Source organism: Semicossyphus pulcher, unplaced genomic scaffold (assembly GCF_022749685.1).
Source record: "Semicossyphus pulcher isolate SPU_LCO1_2020_fin unplaced genomic scaffold, fSemPul1.0.p SCAF_15, whole genome shotgun sequence".
In the NCBI taxonomy this organism is placed as follows: Eukaryota; Metazoa; Chordata; class Actinopteri; order Labriformes; family Labridae; genus Semicossyphus; species Semicossyphus pulcher.
In genome coordinates this window covers 3,648,751-3,663,680 of record NW_027211659.1, presented here as the reverse complement: position 1 = coordinate 3,663,680, position 14,930 = coordinate 3,648,751, and the positions used below count along the sequence as shown (strand labels likewise).

General features: G+C 42.7%; 1 protein-coding gene across 1 annotated transcript in view; it reads right to left on the bottom strand.

Moving 5' to 3' along the window:
• Nucleotides 1–3,897: 3,897 nt before the first annotated feature.
• Nucleotides 3,898–14,930, bottom strand: part of arhgap20 (Rho GTPase activating protein 20) — a 36,706-nt gene continuing 25,673 nt past the window's right edge. The window contains exons 14-15 of the mRNA XM_069663833.1: nucleotides 7,791–7,905; nucleotides 3,898–6,682 (exon numbers count right to left, since the gene is read on the bottom strand). Coding sequence (XP_069519934.1) covers nucleotides 4,998–6,682; nucleotides 7,791–7,905 — 1,800 coding nt within the window. The 3' untranslated portion in view covers nucleotides 3,898–4,997. The remainder of the gene's footprint in view (nucleotides 6,683–7,790; nucleotides 7,906–14,930) is intronic.

Below are 14,930 nucleotides of genomic sequence, written 5' to 3'. Positions count from 1 at the left end.
ACAACGCTGTGTTTGGTTTACATCACCTAAACTGCAGAGCAACCTGAGGAACATCAGGCCGCTGGAGCCACATCAGTAAACAGCTTGTAAATCTTAATGTCCTGTTCTAGTGGAAAATATGAGGAGATTAAGACACAAATCTGAGGCTTTTGATGATTCCAACTATAATTCTGCCGGTTCTGACGTCCCAGGCGTTCTGCTTTTTGTTGAACTGCGCGCTAATGGCTCTCTGAGAAGATTATAAATTAAGGTTAGACAAACAATTACAAAGCCACGGTTCACTCTTGTGTTTGTAAATTTTGCTCTCAACTTTTCCAGGCAGTAAATTTCCATATCAGGTTTGGTCTCATAAATCAAAAGGCTTAAACAAACGTTCTGATTGCTTCAGACCGCAGTCAGAGGGGAACCAAGAAGCCGTGCATAAATAATATGGAAGTCAACCAGAATTGCGTAATCCTCTGACCTCGTTCAAACAGAGAATCTTATTTCTTAGATATTAAAAAAAACAAAGGCTGAAATCACCGAAATGTGTTTGCAATATCTTTTTTTTAAAAGAATAAAGCATCAATCATCTACATCTTTATGAAATCAGAAAGTTAAAGCTGTGGCTCATTGTGAGAATTATCACCTAAATTTGCAGCTGCCCTTGATTTTACGGAGATTTATAGTGACATAAAGCTCATCTTAAAGCTGTCCAGGCTGCAAATTGACTGTTTTAGGTCACTCTCACTGCTGTTTTCAATTTGCAAACTTTTTACCCCACTGGGCTCAATGTTGAAATTCCATTGCATGTTATGCTCCAAGGAATTTTGGGATAAAATGGAGCTATAAACGATCCAGCAAAGATACAATCAGTTCATATGACTGCAGTTTGAATGATGTATGCTCTCTGGAAATAGTTATGATTTTTTTTTGTTACACTTTATATGTTTTGTGGTGTTACATGTTGCTGTTTTACTTTTCTTTTTCTTGTATGTAGAATATAATGCAATAGATTGCACAAATCCCAGAATCATTTTCTATTTGCAAGGCTGCTGTTTCTAGTAAAAATCTAGTTTATACCTGCTCTGCAACAAAGCACAGGCAGACACAGTTCACAATTAGCTGAGAAAAAATAGTAGTGTATTTAGCAGCTAAAGAGTCATGAAAAATGTCATTTTAATCCTTTTAGATCACATCCCCGGTAATATTGTGCTTCTATTTGACAATATAGGCCAAAAAAAATACAGAAAATCAATTTCTTCGTATTCTTATATCAAATCTGATCATTTTTTCTTCTGGTAAAACTTAATTTCACGCGTGCTTACGTAAGTTAGCGCCAAACCATTTAAACCGATCAATCTGCAACATTTAGCCGCAGAGCACCAAGAACGCTCGGTCAGTTAGCTAGCTACTGCGCTGTGGAGAACGTCTGTCTACGCCCACTTCTCAACGATCAAATCAAATCCCTCTAATGATATGTCCCGCCTGCACGTCCTGTTTCACTCGGAAATACGTCACGATACGGAAGCTAGGTACTCTCGAAATGCTGTTTCAGCTCGACTTTAAATGGTTGGTAGAAGCTAAAACAGGGCTTTAAGAGAGAGACCAACATAAGGTGTTTGGTGGACAAAATGACAATGGAATGATACTGTTGCCATAGCTACTAGATGTGTAAACCTGCAGTACGCAACCAGACAAACTTCCTGTAACGTTGATAAAGGTCAAAGTGGTTTTTACAATTGGTCACAATAAAAATCAATAAATTAAGATTGAAAAGTTTTCTTTACAACCATTGGTTTGAGCAAAATGTTGGAACAAGCAGGTGAAGGTATGTTGTATTTGATTTGGTGAGGCTGAACTTACAGTACATCGTGAAATAAATAGAGACATCTAGAGTATCTACAACCACCACGACCAATATTTTGCTTATTGTATTATGTTCCATTATTTTATGTACAAACACAATTTCATTGATTTGTGTTGTTCACTACTTTAAAATGACAACGATGCATGTTTGAACCTTTTATGGTGCTTCATGCCAGGTTTCTATTAAGATTAGAGCCTAACAGTACTTCCCACAGAGCACTAAAGTTAGTCCTAAAGTTACTAGTTACTAGACTCAACCAAATTTGGTTTATTAATCAGCTGTTTCACTGCTGTATATTCTTGGTCTCTTCTCGTACATCCCACCCTGCAGAAATATTTGAGCAGCCACACTAAAAAAAAAAACCCAGTTCGATCGTCAAATTAGTTTCACAAGAGCAACATTTATTAAAATCAATGATATCTTGTTCTCGTGAGCGTTGGACATCAGATGTACACAATATACAAATGTTGCGTTTCGTAGCAAATATACTTTCTATAGAGACAGCAGCAGCAGAATTGGCATGTACAAAAATACACATTTGATTTTCTCACACAACACAACATACCAAAGTAACAAGATAATATATTTATATATAATTAGATATTTCTGTATTATAAATATGCAGAACTATACACGTTGAACACAATTCACTGTAATGGAGATAATAATATAATAATACAGGATAAAGTACTTTTTGAGACCATTAAAAAGGTAACGCTTAACATGAAAATGGCCTTATTCCAGCGTGTGATCCTGTAGAAAAGCTATGTTAAGTTCAACATTATGTTAATATTCAGGGAAACTTACATTTGGCTAATAATATATTATCTATCATTTTTTGTTTACTTTTAAGTAAATTAATACACAGTGAAATAAGATCATTTAGTGTTAAGTGTCACCTAAGAAATCAGCGCTGCACTGACAGCAGCACTGAAACAAAGATAAAGTTTTTCACCATATTAACACAGCGGCCATTTTCCTTCAACGTCATTGTCAGGACGGGAAGCTTAAATGCTGTAATAATGTCGTGCCAAATCATATAAACATTAACTGACCAATTGTTGATATTTCACTGCTTAGCAATTACTCAGCTACTGAAAATATATTTGGCTAGCAAAAAAACTGGAGGGAAGACGGCCATTTTTCAAGGTAAACAACATATTTGATGAGTCATTAGCTTAAGTTAGACAACAGTAATGTTAGCATTCAACCACTAGAGTTTATAGTGCCACATGTCCCAATAGGAAAGGTGTAAATTCCTAGCTAACAATAATGTTACTGCTAACATTAGACAACAGCTACAGTTAGCATTCAACCACTTCCTAGCTAACATTACAGTGTTACAAGTTATGATAGGAGAGGCGCAAATTCTTTGCTAGCTAACAGCAATTTTAGCTAGGAAGTGGTTGAATACTAACGTTAGCTGTTGTGAATTAGTTGTAGCTTGCTGATGTATTGTTAGCTAAGAATTTACTTCCTAGCAAGTGTCATTTTAGCTAGCAAGTGGTTGAATGTTAGCATTAGCTGTTTAACTGGGGTTTCAGTTGTGTTTTTTTAACCTTGAAATTTGTCTCTCCGAATTTACTGTCTCTTCAGTTACTGATTTAAAGAGAAGCAGTGAAATTATTATTATTTTTTAACCTTAACAGAGCAGTAAGACAAAACAGCATTTCAGCTCTCCACCCTGAGTGTGCTATCAGAGGAAAATGGTGTAAATATGGTGAATTAAGGACAGAACACACAACAGTTATAAAACCTGTCTTTCAATGGTTCATTCAACTCAACACACACAGAAACACACACAACAGGCTGTGTCCTTGCCATTCTTTAAGACTGAAAGGGTTTCTTTATGAGAATAATGAAGTGCTATAAAAAGAGCAAGAATAAAGGAGGTTTCTCCCCCAATGGCACAAGATTTCTCACATTCCTGCTCAGGACACGCTGTCAAAGTCACATCATATTCAACAACTTTCTGATTTTCTTTCACACAAACACACATTGACAGTTTCCCCTCCCTCCCCATCCCTCCCTCCCTCCCAGGTCACACAGATATAAACCAGAGCTACAGGGGACAACACTGTGTGCTGTGTCTGCGACCTCGGCTCATATGAATAAATACCGGCCCTGTTGTATCACCGAATCAGACAGACGAACCGCTCACTCTCTCAGAAAAAAAAAAGTTCACTTTACAGATGTAATTGGTCATAAAAGATACAAATGCCGTTAAAATAGTCCAAGATGTTACAAGTATGTACAGCGGGGGTATCTGTCCTAAAACTCTCCGCCTTTGGCACTACACTACATCGCAGGTGTTGTTGACAGAGTTAAAAGCGTGTTCATTGTATGTGCATGAAGTCATAGCAGTCATTATGACCATGTTGTTGTCGTTACTGGAACAGAGAACAGCGTTAACAAACACTTGTTGTTCTGACACTTGTATCCCCGTAGAAATAAGTGACCTTGATGCCTTTCTTTCGTTAAAGCGATGATTTTTTAAAAACTAAAATGTTTTGCTGACTACAAAACTGTTTCAGGACCGTGATTGATGGTAAAATAGTTTCATCTTAGAAGCTTCTAGAGAATGAAAGAGAGGCTGCTTTGTCCTTTCTTTTTCATTTCTAAAGAACTTCTCTTCCTTCATTTTTTACATTACGTGCTGAAAAAGCAACGCCGCATTCCACTTTCACAATCGAAAGGCATAACAAGGACACGCTGCCAGATAGAAATATTTTTTAGAGGAACCAGCTGTAACGCTGGTCTGTTTTGACAGCAGCTTAAAAGATGGTTTCAGGGATCCAGATGTCCAGTTAAAGTTCGGATCATTTCTGTATTGAATTAAGTGAATCTGGCATCAATAAGGGTCCAAACTGTGGCTCTACAAACCAATAATTTGTCCAATACATGAAAGCGCTTCTTTTGCAAAATATTTTGTATATTCAGAGAATGTTTCTGTACCTTTTATCGTCTTAAATCTTGCATGTACCATATCAATAACTGCAACACCTTTTTGTATCGGGTTGATTACTCTTAGAAGGATAATGGTGTATTTGGAGGAATATTATCACATGAACAATAAAGACACCTGTACACAAACATATCAGATAAAAAAAAGTCTCTCATACACATTTAGTCTGTACAAAGTTCTTTTTTACACGTACGACTCTTCTGCAAAAAACAGCTGGTCAAACTCATCCACCCGCGGGTCACTGCACCTCCTGCTCTGCCACTCCCTTTTCCCCTGCACGATAGCCAACGCCACCTCCTGACTCCTCCTCAGGCAGGCGTCTGCGTCCTCCTGACCCTGGGAGGAAAAGTAGTCCCTAACAGCGCGGGTGGCGGATGGGGACAGGCAAAAGCGTGGCGCGGCGTGGTTGGGCTCCACCTCTGACACTCTCAGGCCGCCATCTTGGGGCTTACCTTTAGAAGTGCGAGGTCTGTCCAGGGTGAGGCTTGAGGAGGGGGGAGAGTTTGCATCGAACATGGCAGGTTCGGATGCTCGGCGGGGGAGGGGAAGTGTCCTCCTCCCTTTGAGTCCCTCCATTGCTGGAGTCAGAGAGTTGGACTTTTGCCTCTGGAGGACCAGAGTGGTGGCACTCTGTCCATAAAATACACCCTGTGGGGGGTCATTTTTAGCCAGCTGCTGTGTGACCTCACTTCCTGTTTGTGTATTGGGGTTGTTAGAGATGGTGTTAGGGGGTCTGAAGGTGCAGGTCTGGTCGTTGAGCTGCCTCAGCTCTCTGACCGTCAGAGGTTTCTCTGTTCCCCTGTAGAAAGGAGAGCGGACTCGCTGCAGCTGCAGCAGGGCCTGCTGATAGGACGGAGGGCTGCTGGATCTGCGTTGGCTCGTCGTCACAGCGTCCTGGGCACCGACGGGGAAGCCATTGCTGGTCGGGTGGGATTTCCCGTTTACCACAGGCAGTTCCTCCTCTTGATGCCCGTTTTCAGTCTGCCGAAGTGACAGGCGGCGGTCCTTTTTCAGCCACGTGTTAGGGTGGAGGCCATGAGAGTTTTGGGGGTTCTGGCTTGTCCGAGGGGGCTGGGCAGACTGTTGCCAAAGGGGCGGGGCTTCTCTCTGAGGAGGCGAGCCCCTGGGTGACAGCTGAGGCCTTCCAGGAAAGAGAGGGGAGAGAGGAGCAGGCTCGACCAGTGGAATCATCCCATTGGTGGTGTAGTCAGTAGAGTACTGAGAGAAGGCGGAGTCTAAAGAGCTGAGGGAGGAGCCTGTGGGTGAGGTCGCCGGGGATGACAGACTGGAACAGCTTGCATCCAGTCGCAACGGAGGCGGAGGGGCGTGCTTCGACTTCCTCCGCCCACTGTTCTGGACTTTGACTCCTTTCTCACCTCCGTCCTCTTCCTCCTCTTTGAGCTGCAGCTTGTTGAGCCTCTGCTCCAGAAACACCTCGTCCTCATCCCCCTCCCCGTCCATGGCTGCATCATAGCTCGCCTTCCTCAGAGGGAGGTGGTGGTTATCGACATGAACCGTTACTGCGCCCGAGGGAGCCGTGTTTGCCACAGCTAAGGCTGGCTCCGAACTCCTCCTCAGCCTCCTGGGACCCTGCGATTGGCCGTTAGCCTGGCGGGTGCGGTTTTGTCGGACTGCAGGGCTGAACCTCCTGGGTCTGGCCAGCGGGGGGAGCTGCAGCAGGAGGTCGGAGTCAGGATCGGGATCAGGGTCACAGTCGCTGAGGGTGATGACGGAGTCCCGGCTGCGGCTGTCTGGCTTGTCCTTGTCACGAAGGGGCAGCTGCTCCTGGTAAGGAGACTCGGGGTCGTCGTTCAGCTCGTTCTCCAGACTGTCGTAGGACGAGTCGTTCATCTGGAAGGACGACACATCTGGAAGAAAGAAGATTTAATTATAGACTTTCATTTGTTTGCTTGTGTTGCCATAGAATATCCTTCAATGGTGACGTCATCCTCACTATTTTTAATCTGCCCATTATTTCCACAAGTTAGTAGCTACAATTTAGGGTGTTTCCACCTACTAGCATCTAACTACCCACTCAAAAAATGCAATAAAAGAAACTGCATCTACACAAGCTCATAACAGTGAAAGCAGTCTGAGAGAAACGAAGACTCTGGAGAACTAACCGAACAAAGTCACAGTTCACTGCTGCAGACGAGGGAGAACAGGGAACAAAGTGTCGTCCTGCTGTGCGCTCCCTGACCCCTGCTGGTTATTTATAGAGTGAGTTACAAAGTAAGCGTAATTTATGAATGAGGAGATTCAAAGCTGTGACCCTGGCAATCACTGTAACTACCTCAGGTCAATCTGCTGACCCCAATCAACACGCAGGAGAGAGCCTAAACCGTTATACTCTGAGGTACACTAAAGCAGTGTCAGTTAACAAGCAGAAAGGTAACGAGCTTTGACCTTGATCCCGACCCGCTTTAAGAATTCAGTCCCTCCCCCAAGTTTAATCTGAAGGTCACAAGGAGATTCTGAGTGTGCACATCTAATTTAGAGACTTACTTGTGCACGTTCATTGCACCCATTACTTTTAAAACCAAAATAAGCACTTAAAATTGCATTTTAAAAAGTTACTTTTTTCCATTTTCATGTGCGATCAGACATCGCCAATTCATTCTCATTACATTTCAGGACCTCCACGTTGAAATGTCAGTTAATCTTGTGTCAAATATTGTGAAATATTTAGATGTATAATCTTTCTTTGTTGTTACATTTCTGGGAAAACAGAAGAGTTTGGACACAAATGATTCCTGTGATGTGCTTCTAAACTTGTCATCCCCGCATGTGTATCTACTAGAGCTGATTTAGAAATGTGATGTTTGGATTATGAGCTGTTATAAACAACTGGATGGACACTACATGTACTCAAAGAACAGAACTGGGAATTCTGGGTAAAAGCCCGGTCCAAAGACTTGGCTTCCATCTTCAAAACAATCAAACAAACCAAACTGCTGACTGTCAGGAGAGCCTCACCTGATCCGTGGTCACTGCTGCTGCTCTTCTGGCTGAAGCTCCTGAACAGCGAGGTGACGTCCTCTCCCAGGACGCCGCTGCAGTTCTCGATGAGGAAGCGAACGAGCTCACACACCTGCAGGGAAGACAAACACCACCTGTTATTGCAGGGAACATTTCCTATTTGTCTTTGCGTCGCTGCAGCTGCTGACCATTTGTTTTCATTGTTATACAGTTGGATGAATACGATGGTTTATGCAGAGCTTCATTTGCTGGATGCACGCGTAGTTTATAAATTCATTGATTAGATGCACGCTGGTCTCCTAAAACTTTGACGAATAAAACTAGAGTATTGTATTTGTATCATGTTTCATTTTGTGAGATCATGACCTAAATAACTGCAGCTCCAAACAGCTGTCCCAAAGTGTGTTTCTGTGTGTGCGTCACATATTATCATTCTGAGAAAAAGCGTTTGCTCGTTTGTTTGCACTTCAAACTACACGAGTATTTGCATTCCACCCCGATAGAGTCTCCCTCTCCTCCATCCTGGATAACGTCCTGATAATAATACATGACATCATGTATTGGCTTTGATTATCACCTACTCAAATGCTTGTTGAATGAGCAAGACGGACAAATCCCAGGTAGGAGTTTTTGACACAACTTTTATGTCTTTTAATGCCTGTATTTATCATCATATTTAGCAGCTAATACCTAAAATCACAGCTGCCAAACAGGAAGTGACACATATTAAAATAAGCTTTTAATACCGACTATATCTGCTGTTTTCTTAACAGGTAAACACTGCTGAAGTTTTGAAACACGCCGACACAGAGCCGGAGATTTTCAGGAATTATCGGCCCAGTTGGCGCCTGTCCGCCAAACAAATCACGTTACTTGGCTCAAACCAGCCGCCGTCAGACACAATTTACCAAACACATACAGTGTGACGTCCTGCGACACAAACAGGGACACTCAGAACATCAGAGTCATTTCCTCCCACTACTTGTGGGAAATTTCCACTAAAACCTGCCGGTTATGTTTATAGATGAGTTGTTTTTCCCACGTCGCCCTGCTGCTGTGACACTATGGAAACAGAGCAGAGACAAACACACTTTAAGGGCCTCTTTGTTTGTTTGTGGGGCCAGATGTTGTCTGTTCGTATGTCTGTATGGCGTCCATATGAGCTACAGGAAAAGAAGAGCCTGTATGGCTAAACTGTAAACAGCCAGGCTTCAGGGAAAAGCGTTTTATAATGAGAGACGAATGTCTCATGTTCTTAACGTGGGTGATTTTCATTACTAAATTCTTTCTTTACAGACTGATGATATATCAAGTAGGTTTATTTATTAGTATGAGCATATATTTAACTTGTTCTTTGTATGTTGCTGTTGTTTTTATTGTTATCGTCCAAGTCTCCAAACCAATTTTTTACCAGTAGGATTAATAAAGTGGTTTTATTGATTGATTGATGGAACTTGTTTTAACTAAAACCAACTTTATTTTCTTTATTCTAGCAATCTTTTGTGTTTATTTTGCCAAATTCTGTTTTTTTTTACCTGATATGTGACCAAAACTTTCACACTCAACTTCATGCCACATTCAATACATACTCACAGTGGCCTTACTCCCCTAAACATGCTAGACAAACAGGAAAAATAATACAAAATCATACACACCAGGTCAACAACAAGCGTATATTAGACCAAATATAAATATATATATAAAACTAAAGCAGTAAATTGCAGAGCTTTAAGAAGATTTGGCTTTTAAAGGCTTTTAAAGAACCTGGAACTCTCTACGTCGTCTGCTCCCGCTAACGTGGTTTTTCAGAGGTAAAGCCGACGGCCCAAAATCTTTGCGACCAAAAGATACAGAAGAATTTCTCACATAGAAGATATCCTCGAGGATTTTTTAGAGCTAACAGAACAAACGAAAACAATAAAAGTCATTCACATTTTACCTGACAGATGATTGGGTGTTATTTAACTGTGTTATGTAACTCGACGAGTTCCGCGGTAGTTTCATCCCGTCAAATGCAACATGGATTCACGTCCTCTCTTCAGATATATTACCCGTGCGACCTCAGGGCTGTATGAAAGCCCCGAGGTCGCACTTAACTTCGATAAATCTCTCAGCTATGTTAACCATAACCTGCAGTGACAGTTAGCATACGATTACACAACGAGCCAACATGGACGCACGAATGTCTCCTCATTGCTTCCATCATCACTGACACTAAAGTCTGCAGGTAGCAGTCGTGCTATCAGTTCCACTATCTGACTGTGTCACTGATAAAAACACAGAGCCATGTTTTTGTTTTCTTGCAGGGCGGGTGACACGACTCAATCATCTCAAAGAGAATAAACCTGTTTCTGATTACAGGTGAGATACCTTTCGATATTGTTGCTTCTTTACGACATCTGTCTGCTATCAGAGCGCAGTGACATTCCTCCGGCTCAGAACAACAGCACATCAGGTGACACTGACAGGCATGTCAACCAGCAACAGGTAGGTATGTGTCTATCAACAGAGAAATCTACGGAGTCAACGGTGCGAATAACAGAATCAGTCTGTCAACAGTGCAGCAAAGAGGAGCTTCACAGATTTAATGAAACACAAGTCAGATGTTCATGTGTCTCAGGTGAAACTGGGCGAAAGTGAAGGTTGTTTAGACGGCCAGGTTACATGAACACCACTGGCTTTTAAATTAATGGAATTCAGCACATCAGAAGCAGCGTGGTTGGACCCAAATCCACAACAAACAGAGAAATCTACTCGTTCCTTGGCTCGTGTGTCTGATCAAATGCTGTGTCCCAATTCAGGGGCTGCATCCTTCAGAGGACATATTTAAAGGCTGATTGCGTCAGAGCAGTGCGTCAAAGGCTGTCCTATTTCGAAGGCTCCTTCAGATGCGGTCTCCTTTTTCCCAGGATCCAACAGGTGCATCCTTCGTGGCCCAACGTATCCCGAGAGTCATTGCACGCCAATTCCAACAAGATGGTGGATTTTTAAACGGCGGAGGAGTACACTTTCATTTAAAAAGGTTTTGGTTTCAACTTACTGCGAAACAAATGTTAAGAAAAACTAAAGGGGCCTTGAAACAAATTATCTTTATCGTTTCGTGACATTGGTTATGATAGCTAGTTAGCCAGCTAGCTACCTGTTGCTAAGCATCTGGTGAAGGCAAGGGTAAGGGCAGGAACAGCTGGTGACCTGAACATGAAATCCTCCGTCTAATTTCAGTTCGGCCTTAGCGTCTACACAGGCTACAGATGACTCATCCTGTGTAGCTCGCATCCTTCGAAGGATGCAGCCTTCGAATTAAGACACAGCTAAAGCTATTAGCTATTAAACGCACTGCAGCTACCTTTACTCAGTACATACTGTGCATGCTGTGTGCACCGGCGTAAATCATTGCACTGTCGTCTGCCTTTGCTTTCTTCTGGCACCTCAGTTGATGCAACATAACATCTGAAGCCAGACTATTTTGCGACAATAGCCAAAACAAATATTGCTGGCTTACACATGATGTGTTTAATTTCATCATTCAGTCTGGTATGTGTATCGTACACACCCTGTGTGAGGAAATTCTGGTGTTTTTGACTGCAATTGACATTCATGTATTGCGTTATGGAATACTTAACAGTATGTTAGTATAGGTATTGAAAAGCAGCATACACACAGCATGTCCTCCGAAGATTAATCTGCTACTTTATGGAAATGTCTGATCACAATAAAGGAAGGATAATATCCACAACTCCGTTTGACCTCCTCCTTTTTCTTTCACTCTTTCCCCTCCTCTTCTCTTTTCACTTTTTCTTTCCACTTCCCTCTCTCGGTTCGTTCTTATCTCACCTGCCACTCTCTCCCTACCTGCACCGCCTCCCATCACTCATCCAGCATTCCTCTGTCACTGCGCGAGAGCTGCTACGTGACGCCGAGCACTGTTAGAAAGAGCCTGTGGGCATCCAGGTGACTTTCACCCCTCCATCAACAGCCCATTCAGAACAGCTTCTTCTTCTTTAAGTCAGAGGATGTTATCTTAAACTCTCGTTCAACCATTCAGAAAACTGGACAGAAATCAAGAGATCACTCAGAAAAGTATTTCCAGTCTGAGCTTAGAGGACGAGTGTGGATTTTCTACCACTGCAGGATGCATGGAGCACAAATCTTTGCACGTACGTGGGTGTGTGTACATTAAAAGATATCACAGCTACATACACTATCTCTGCATGTATGTGGGTGTGTGTGCATTGAAAGATGTCACAGCTGTGTGTAAGTGGGTCATTTCGGAGGTCGTCAGTCTACATGTAAATACAGCTGTGTTTTTTCCTCTATAAGATATTTTACTTTAATGTCAGTGTTTTAAAACAGAACACAAATAAGATTGATCCACATTTCTAGAAGCAAGCTCAAGAGCAAAACAAAGTTGTTTTGGGTGATGTCTCTCTCCGTCTTCATCTAAAGTAATGCAGAAGCTGTATTTACCTCAGACGGTCCCAAACAGCTTCAGCATGTCCGGCCAAAAATATCTAAATTATATGCTGCATGAAAGAAGCAGGACTGACTTGGCTGAAATTGAGCGCTCACGTGTCCCATGACAAGGTTGGAAGCTAGCCATTTCGCGGCCAGGGGCCCACGCTGGTTTGAGTTGGCCCCCGGCTCCGACCGCAAGGAGGGAAATGTCGAAATCTCCCTTTTGTTATTTTTTCAAGTTTTTTCCCAGAAAAAGGCCGCCTGCGCTCGGGCTCCACACACAAACAAGCAGTGTGTGAGGGGGAAAGTGTTATCAGGGGGGTATTTGTGGAAGAGATATTTGGGTATTTGTGGGTGTTGAGGGTATTTGTGCTGACAAGTGTGTGTGTGTGCGACACAATTTTTTGCTAAAACACACACTTGGCCCTCAGGATTCTGTAGGAAATTCTTTGCATGTTTTCTCAATGAACCTCGGCCACCTCACGCATTCACACACTCTCACACACACACACATATCCGAAAAGATACGCTGGGCAGCCACCCACAGAGATTGTGTATGTAACTCCACTGTGGTGACTTTCCAAATAGACCACAAATCAGTAAGCTTTGTGTTCTTTATGTCTTAGCGGCTTCGTGACGGGCTCTGGTGGGCGAGGGGGGCTTCCTATGAGGCTGCTGCTGGGAAATGAAGTCATTTCAGGTTAGCCTTTCTGGCCATGAAACGAGACGAAAAGAGTCAGCAATGCTACTTAATCGTTGGGCTAACCGTACACTCCATAAACAGAAGATCTACTGCTTGGTTCTGCTTTTAGACTTGTATCTGATTTGCTGGTTAACAATCAAATATCAAGTCAGGCTTACTCACAAACTCACGTGAAATAGATCCTAGAAATGGTCTCAATCCTCTCACATCTAAAGACATTTAATCAAAGGCTACATGATTTTGTAAGGGCAAGTTAGCTGGCTTAGCATAACGAGCGTAGTGAGGCATTTTCTTTCTCCAGACTTCAAACTTCTTTAGGTTCAACACAGCTAACCGCCGCTTTGCTAACACCATGTCCTACCAGCAAGCAAGCGTCTAGCTATCCCTAAGCTGTAATGTTAGCTTGGTTAGCACAGGCTGGTAGGCCATAAGTGAGGCATTTTCTTTCTCCCTACTTCGCTTACACAATGTCCTACGAGCAAGCGAGCGTCTAGCTATCACTAAGGCTGTAATGTTAGCTTAGTTAGCACGGGCTAGCAGGTCACTAGCAAGGCATTTCTTCCTCCCTACTTCACCAGTTCACCTGAGGTTACAGCTGGAGCGCTAACACAGTGTCCTAACAGCAAGATAGCGTATAACTACTGAATCAAATTCAGTTAGCGCACGCTGACAGAGGCCTTTGTGTCTGCAGTGGATTGTTTCATCTACTGTGATTGAGGCTGTAATGTTAGCTAGGTTAGCATTATGAGCTAGCAGGCCACAAGCAAGGCATTTTCTCTCTCCCTGCTTCACAGGTTCATCTTAAGTTACAGCTGCCGAGCTAACACGGTGTCCCAACAGCATGCTAGCATCAAATTATCTCATCTCACTTAGTTGCAACAGGATGCTTATCTATCCTGTTCACTACTTCCCGTTTGGCGCTCGAAAGAGCACCCAAAAACCTACAATGATATTATACAGGTTTTATTTCTTTGGAGCATCAAGACAAGAAGAAGATGACTTAGTAGGCTACAGCAAATTTGAAATTTGTCTACAACAGTGAAAATGCTTAAAAGTTATTTTGGTGTAAGGCCAGCATGAATAAAACTAAAGCTGTCTGCAAGATAGATATATCACTGGAGGCACTTGAATAAATACGGGTACTTCTTGTATTTATGGAGAACTAACCCTGAAATGGAGACATAATTCTCTAAGTGGTAAATGAGTGTATATTTTGCTGTGTGCTTGGAAGTAAGTCAGCATGAAACTGTGAAGCTTTCCTCTTTCCTGTCAAGTCTTGCTCTAAGCTCGGGGATTTCAGGCTCAGCCGGGTGTAAGAATGTTGTGATTTTAACTTATGAGTGACTGTCAGTGATGACATGTGAACGTTACTGAGCGTGTGTGTGTGTGTGTGAGAGAGAGAGACTGGTTTGGGTGTGTTAACGCTGAGTGTTAGTGGGTCAGCTCCTGCTTGAAGGTCAGAGCCGCTCACATCCGCAGGGAAACTTTTAAGGCTGCTGACGAATGGTTTTGAGGGCTGACAGAGATGGAGTGTGCATGTGAACACGCATGTGCACACACAGTAAAACATCAGCTAACCTCGTCTGTGTGTCTGGTCTCATGTGTGTCAGACTTCACAGCAGCACGTACACACTCATGCAGAAGCAGTTTGCCTCTTTTATTCCACTGAAATGTTAAATTCCTTCGAGTTTGCACACCGTCTAAGCAAGCACAACACACACACACCTCTGACAGCGCTGTGTTTTCAGAGTGACATTTTGGACGCTTATTTTCTGTCTCGCCAAGAGTGAGATGAGACGATACAACTGTCATGTCTGTATGTTCAATGCAAAGCTGGCGCCAGCAGTCAGTTAGCCTAGCTTAGCATATAGACTGGAAACGGGGGGAACTGCACAGCCTTTGGACTGTGTCAGGCGTAAAGCTAGCTAGCTTTCATGCTATAGCTTATCTAGTTTGTGTGATCTATACAAAAAGCAAGG